The sequence below is a fragment of the Tarenaya hassleriana genome, unplaced genomic scaffold, assembly GCF_000463585.1.
Source record: "Tarenaya hassleriana unplaced genomic scaffold, ASM46358v1 Cleome46, whole genome shotgun sequence".
Taxonomy (NCBI): Eukaryota; Viridiplantae; Streptophyta; class Magnoliopsida; order Brassicales; family Cleomaceae; genus Tarenaya; species Tarenaya hassleriana.
Window position 1 is genome coordinate 422,013 of NW_010967304.1, and position 7,758 is coordinate 429,770.

General features: G+C 44.5%; 1 protein-coding gene across 1 annotated transcript; it reads right to left on the bottom strand.

The window, feature by feature from the left end:
- Positions 1-281: 281 nt before the first annotated feature.
- On the bottom strand, positions 282-988 carry LOC104825435 (glutamic acid-rich protein-like). The gene is made up of 3 exons (XM_010557761.1): positions 763-988; positions 459-611; positions 282-352 (listed from the first exon to the last, which is right to left on the bottom strand). Exons 1-3 carry the CDS (start codon positions 986-988, stop codon positions 282-284), a joined length of 450 nt encoding a protein of 149 aa, XP_010556063.1.
- Between the last annotated feature and the right edge of the window lie 6,770 nt (positions 989-7,758).

A 7,758-nucleotide genomic window follows, 5' to 3' on the forward strand; every position in this document is an offset into this window, starting at 1 on the left:
GTTCCGACCGCAGCAATGTCATCCTCAAAAGGTTCTTCCTCATCCTCGTCTTCCTCAGCAACATCCTCTTGGCCTCTGTTGCTTCGGCCTCTGCCGCTGCCCCTACCTCTGCCTCTGCCTTTGCCTCTGTCTCTACATCTGCCTCGACCTCTGCCTCTGCCTCGACCTCTTACTTCCTGAGACCGAGTTCTTTTGGTCGGTGGACCAGTTGATATTGGTTCCACATAAGGACTTCTTTTGGATGGCCCATCAGCAAGCTTCCTTTTGGCTCTTTTCAATTGCTATGTATCAGAGGAGTCAGCAACAGACTCTTTCTCCTGAGTCATGGAACCTTCTGGTGGAGGTTGATTGACTTCATGTTCAACAGGGGGACAGACATATCCGTATCTTCATTGGGTTTAGTAGTTGATTCTTTGTCAGAAGATTCATCGGTTGTCTCATCCTCTTTGGTTCCTCACCCTCGTCGCCATCGGCGTCATCCTCTTCAGAATCTTCTTCGGTTGCCTCACCCTCATCACCATCGGCGTCATCCTCTTCTTCCGTGTTCTCATCGTCACTACCAGCATCATCGTCACTATCATTTTCTTTAGCATCTTCTTCGGGGACATGTCCTGAATAAAAAACAAGATATACACTCAGATTAAACCATGTGACCAAGTAAATATGGTCACATGGGACCATGCATGTGACCATGTTACATGGTCCCATGTGACCGGTTGAACATGGTCCCATGTGACCAAATGACAAAGTTTGAATACTTACTTCCTACTTCTACGTCCATGGAAGAAAGCTTAACCTCTTTAGGCGAGAGCTCTTTCTCCTTACTCGATGCCTCTTTCTCCTTAGGAGAGGGTTCTTTCTCCGTAACCAATGCCTCCTGGGCAGTTTTCTTCTCTTTTTCTGACTCCAATGAAGTCATATCTCTCAGTCTTAACTCAAAAACTCCAACATCTTGGTCATAATATTCGTCGGTACCGACAGAACCCATCAAAGGACTTGTCGTAACTCTTTCTTTCGCAACAGGACTTTTTCTCTGGTTCTCTTGCACTGTGGACCTGGGCGTAGATATGTCCTTATCTGCCGTATCGGTCACCGGGTTCTTGCACTGTGGGACTTGGTACAAATCTCTCTTTTCCAAGGAGTTCAACCTCCTTTAAAAGCCCTCTCACAGCATCAACGATTCTGATCTCGACTGCTTTAATTTCGGCCCTGAAATCGGTCTTCAATTCGGTCTTCAGTGCTTCGAGACTTGACACTCCGTGAACTCTTTGTGCTCCCTTTTGTATCACCTATTGTGGTAGGAGTCTTTGTTGCGGTTGTTGTTGTTGTTGTCGTTGTTGTGGTTCTTGTCTTCTTCTTCTTCTCCTCGTCGCTCATCTTCTATTTCACCTTCATCTACCAAACTTTTTCCCTTCTTCTTTTTCTTTGAAGAATTTCTGGAACGAATTTCCATTTCATAGATATTTTTCCAGTATATGCTCTCCGGATTCTTCTCAAGATATTGCATCCATACTTTAACCGTTGGATCTTCACTTCCATCGAGATCCTTTAGATAAAAAAGAAGAGCTTCTTATGTCGCTTCCTTCTTAAGTATGCTCTTAATCCCCTGAAAAATAGATGAGACTTATTGTTACTATATGCATCATGTGACCATGTGACCGTGTTACATGGTCCCATGTGACCGAGTTACACGGTACCATGGGACCGAGTTACACAGTACCATGTGACCGTGTTACATGGTACCATGTGACCATGAAACCTGTGACCAACACCATGTCCTATTTTCTGCGTACCTTTGATTTAGTGCCAATCTTGTCTATAACAGTGTTGAAACTCCATCTGACATTTGCTTTGACGGACTTTGCACATTCTGGGACACGTCGGATCCGCTCCCTCGACGTCTTTGTACATCCCGTTGGCACCCAAATTTGAGATACATTCGAAAGGAAACAACTGTAACATATTGTGTAAATATTAAATTCCAAAACAAATCAAGTAATAACGGCACTTTTAATTTATACACATAGTGAAAAACTCTTATCATAAAAGGGATTATAAACCCCCGACAGTGCCATTTTTTCTTCGGCCTTCCACTTCCGAAGCTCTTTCTTACTTGCTCAATCATTTTATCAAATGTGTAAATCCCCATGGAAATCTTTCACAGAATGCCAAATCATCCACCATGTCCACCAAATCATGGTTTATAAACTCATGTGTGGTGCCATGATCAAATATTCCTCCAAGCAACATGATAACAACCAGTTTCTTCCTATCAGCAGTCCTTTGAATTGTCGTCTTCTCGAGATGTCTTATCACACTCTCCTTAGACACCTTTCGATTTCCAAAAGTTCTTCACTCTGAACTGACTTTTCCGCATATATTCCCATCTAGCCGGATACTCACCGCATTTCAATCCGGATATGAGAGCGTGCTCAACGATGGAGTATCTAATGGACACACCATTTAGAACAAACCATAATTCTTTTTCGTCCTCCACACTCACACAATGGTTTACGAGGAATGCCGCTGGAGCCATCTTCAACGTTCCATCAAATTGCATGTGAAATAAGTGCTGAAACTGCGACTCATGACTGAAATACCTCCATTCTTCAGGGCTTAAAAAGTCTTTCAGTTTTTTTATTGTCTCCGACGTGTAACACTTGGTATTTATCATGTGACCTGTGACAATGTGAAATAGTACCATCGACTCATGACTGAAATACCTCCATTCTTCAGGGCTTAAAAAGTCTTTCAGTTTTTTTATTGTCTCCGACGTGTAACACTTGGTATTTATCATGTGACCTGTGACAATGTGAAATAGTACCATGTGATCTATTCTCCTGTGACCTGTGATCTATTGTCCTGGTACCATGTGACCTTATTGTCCTATGAACCTTTGACCATGTGACATAGTACCATGTGACCTATTCTCCTCTGATATGCGACCTATTGTCTTGGTACCATGTGACCTATTGTCCTATGAACCTGTGATCATGTGACATAGTACCATGTGACCTATTCTCCTGTGACCTATGATCTATTGTCCTGGTACCACGTGACCAATTGTCATGTGACCTATTGCCCTGGTACCATGTGACCTATTGTCCTGTGAACTATGACCAAGTCACTTGTGACCATCTGACCGAACCAATCTTGCGACCTAATTTACATCGAACCCTATCACCTATATCGTTGTGACCCAAATCAACATATCATTCATCATCCAAACATCGATCCACATATCCCCGTCACTCAAATCATTTCGATTTTAACCACTTCAAGCCAAAGATTATAATGATATCCCTTTCATATTTTCGCTTCCGCAAATTATTATTTTATTGTACATCGTCCATGTAGCATAGCCCGTATACTGTACATGGGTTACGGGTGTCACAACTTTTGGTATCAGAGCCACGTTCTTTCCTCGGGAAGGAATCATGCTCATTACCCAACGGTTTTCTACGAAAAATGTTTTCAAACCATGTACGAAGAAAATCCTCACCTATCGAGGTTCGTACATCGATGATACAATATCGGTCGTCAGTTGCTAAACTGTCTTAAATGTGGTGCAGTGAAATGGCGCCACGACGTGCTAGGCTTGCAGCGAGGGGTGACGACGTTCCCGAACAGACTCCACCGCCTAACCCAGGAGACGAAGGGCGGAGGGCTGAGTTTCGTCAATTTCAGGAGACCGTGTGGTAGCACCTGGTTGCTCACGCCCCACCACCACCTCCGGCTAGAGACCAGGAGCCGAGGGAGGAGGATCTACACCAGCCGCCGATACCTGCTGCGATGGTGGGACACCTCCCCATCGTCAAGGAGTTGCGGGCGATGCATACCCTGCAATTCGAGGGATCGGTGAGACCGGAAACTGCGGAGGAGTGGCTCACCCAGATCTCTCAGGACTTGGAGTATCTGCAGTGCTCGTACCAGTACCGGGCTATGATTGCGAGCCATCATCTGTCGGGTCAGGCCTGACATTGGTGGGCGAAGGTGGTACAGGAGGCATCAGCGGGACATCGCTTCACATGGGAGGAGTTACGACAGGAGTTCGAGGCGAAGTACTTCCGGCGACAGGACCGTGAGTACTGTGTGGCAGAGTTCCTCATGTTGCAGTAGGGGGACATGACTGTCAGCGAGTACGAGGCGGAGTTCACCCGTCTACTGATGTATGGAGGGCATCTGGTGCCCACCGAGGCGTCGAAGATCCAGAAGTTCATTGCCGGACTCGACCTTACCTGCGGAGGAAGATCGAGATTCAGGAGTACCCGACGTTGAGTCGGTATATCTCGCAGCTGGAGAAGGTGGAGCATGGGGAGCGGGAGAAGAAGGAAGGGAAGACTCGTGAGCGGAGCCCCTTCAAGAAGTGCTTTGGTACGTGTTCCTATGGGAAGAACGTCCGGAGCAGCAACCCACGCGACAAGGGCAAGGCGCCCGCTGTTCATGCCCCACCACCACTGGCGACGAGGGGATCACTGATCTGTTATCGTTGCAACCAGCCTGGACACATTGCATCACGTTGTTCGACGAGGACTATGGGACCACCGGCTCTGGCACCGAGACCACCCCGACCGCCAGCAAGGACTGGAGCAGCCCCGAGAGTTTATTATGCTCTTGGTGCCGAGCAGGAGATCCAGGAGGAAGAGGAGGAGGAGGCTCACCCTGATGGAGCCGAGGCTGCCGCGATCTCAAGTACCCTATATCTCTGTGGAGTTGCCTGTTATACGTTGTTTGATACCGGGGCGACCCATAGTTTCCTGAGTGCGGGAGTGGCGGAGAGCCTTGAGACAGGAGAGATCGAGCCAAGGAGTGATTTCACTGTGCGCATACCAACCGGAGAGACATTGTTGGGTTTCCTGGGATCTCATGAGCGAATCTAATTCCTAAGAGATCGATTCTAGGGTTTGCGCAGCGGATATAAAACAAAAATTTTAATGAAACCCTAGAACCATGCTACTATTGAATCATAGAAACGTTAGAACGCTTACCTCAATCGATCCGGGGCCTGTATCAATTGATCTGTTCGTCCGATCACTCTAGGCAGGAAGAATACCTCGCCCTCTACACGTATCCACACGTCGGGATGGATTCCAACACCTTGGAACTTGTCTGCTAGGACTAGAGATCTCGATCTCTCTTGTGTGCAAGGGTTTTGGAGGCTTAGGGTTTTATTTTCCTTCTTTTTTTTCTTTTTGCTTTTTTTTTTCTTTTTTTTTTCTTTTTTTATCTTCTTTTAAAACCCTAGAAGACATTCTCCTTATATAGACTTTCCAAAAATCCTAATTTGACAAGGAATAGATTAATAGGAATCCTAATCTAATTAGGTTTCCTAAACCTATTAGAATTCTAATCTCATTAGGTTTCCTAGATGTAATAGAAATCTAATCTCATTAGGATTCCTATACATAACAGGACTCCTAATCCCATTAGGATTCCTATTCCAATTAGGAATCTCAATCCAATTAGGATTCCTAATCGGGATAATATAGCACACGTACTTGTCCATCCCTATTGTGTGTGACCCTGTAGGCTCATCCGGAATAGCAGTAAAACGCAGAATCTCCATTCCGGTAATACAAGTCATACGCGGTCTCTAGCAAGACACTATGACTACCTATCTCGAATAGAGTTTGTTTGTGATCATACGAAAGCCAGTGATGATTCCGACTGATGATCCTTTTGTATCGCGATATCATATGTCGAACATAAGGCATGGACAAGCCACCTTATCTGATTCGACTGCTTTCTCGTTCACTGAGTTCGACTGTCTGAAATAGACGACGTTCGTCTATAGTGCGGCCACACATTTCTACAGTCTTGCTCACACGAGGGGCCCAGCGATATCTCTCTCTTTTACGAGAGGTACAAATCCCGTATTGACTATCTACAATCCAGTACATGATTCGTTTCGTACCTGATACACGCCTTTATAGTCCTCCTGTTACGCAGGACGTTCGTTCCGGAACGTTCGTTCCGCTGAGAAACGGACGAACCGTTCCGCAAATGCCAGACCGTCCGTTCCAGGTCTGGAACGGACGGTCCAGGCTTCAAGAAAGTCCGTTCTACGTTATAAAACGGACCGTCCGTTCTGCGTAGAATCAGAACGTCCGGTTCAAGCCCGCGCGTTTTAAGGGTTTTGGGCAATCCTAATTAATAAGAGAGCCGCCACAAACCCTAAAAAAAAAGAACCTCAGACGTCCTAGATTTAATGAGAGCTTAGAGAAGCTTGATTTTGAGTTATAGAGATTGGAATATCGATTCCAAGTCAAGGACATCGGTTTTCTCTTCACAAATCCTAAACAAGACTCGCATGATTCAAGAGACTCAAAGTCAAATGAATCCAGAAGACCTTCAGAATGAAGCTTCTGTATGCGTTTCTCGTTTATATGGCCTAGACGACAATGCCAGAGGAAGGTTGGGTTTAAGTCGTTCGGCTTAAACCGTTTGGTACAAACGTTATAGATTGACCTGTATCTTGACGGTTCGTCATCCAAAACATAAAGGCTATTAAACTGGTAACCTTTACCATAGAATAAATCACCTCTATAAATGGATAGACCTTTGTTCTCAATAACAAATCTGAAATCGTCCGAGTCTAGGCATGAAATCGTTATAATGTTCTTGCTAATAGCATAAACAAAATAACAATCATGCAACTCAAATACAAGGCCTAGAAGGTAAAGTCAGATCGAAAGTCCCGATGGCTAATGCAACAATTTTTGCTCCATTCCCAACGCGGAGATCTACTTCTCCTTTTGCCAATTATCTACTTCCTCGCAACCCTTTCATATTTCCACAAATATGCGAGGCGCTTCCGGTATCTAATACCCACGACGTAGAAGTAAACAAATTAGCCTTTATAACGAAGATACCAGAAGTCGAAGCTTCTTTAAGCTTCTTCTTCTCCTGATCTTCCAGGTAGAGTCTACAATTTCTGTTCCAATGCCCAACGGCATGACAGAAATAACACTCTTCCTTTTTGGACTTAGGCTTAGGTTCAATGACAACGCTTGTCACTTTCCACTTGCCCTTGCTCTTGGAACGCTTCCTTTTGCTGGAACTCTTTCCAACAACTACCATTTCACTTTTTCCATGGCTCTCAGCTCTCTTTTGGAATGACGCATTCAACTGATCAACTATCAAAGAATCGTCCATGTCCTCTAATCGCTTACGCAATTCAGAGATAATTGGCAAAAGGAGAAGTAGATCTCCGCGTTGGGAATGGAGCAAAAATTGTTGCATTAGCCATCGGGACTTTCGATCTGACTTTACCTTCTAGGCCTTGTATTTGAGTTGCATGATTGTTATTTTGTTTATGCTATTAGCAAGAACATTATAACGATTTCATGCCTAGACTCGGACGATTTCAGATTTGTTATTGAGAACAAAGGTCTATCCATTTATAGAGGTGATTTATTCTATGGTAAAGGTTACCAGTTTAATAGCCTTTATGTTTTCGATGACGAACCGTCAAGATACAGGTCAATCTATAACGTTGGTGCCAAACGGTTTAAGCCGAACGACTTAAACCCAACCTTCCTCTGGCATTGTCGTCTAGGCCATATAAACGAGAAGCGCATACAGAACCTTCATTCTGAAGGTCTTCTGGATTCATTTGACTTTGAGATGCAAAGATGAGCTATATTCCCATAAAGAAAATTAACCCTACAATAATTTTCTATATGGGACTAAGATCCGTATTTCACATAAGAACAAGTTTTTACACTCAGCCTTATGCTATTTAGGTAGACATCTAAT

Excerpts from the sequence above, each read along its gene's own strand:
- LOC104825435 (XM_010557761.1), bottom strand. The coding sequence starts at position 988 with ATGGGTTCTGTCGGTACCGACGAATATTATGACCAAGATGTTGGAGTT. Across the intron at positions 612-762 it reads CATGGACGTAGAAGTAGGAA|GACATGTCCCCGAAGAAGAT; the intron begins GTAAGTATTCAA and ends TTTTTTATTCAG. Across the intron at positions 353-458 it reads TGACGCCGATGGCGACGAGG|TCAATCAACCTCCACCAGAA; the intron begins GTGAGGAACCAA and ends TTGAACATGAAG.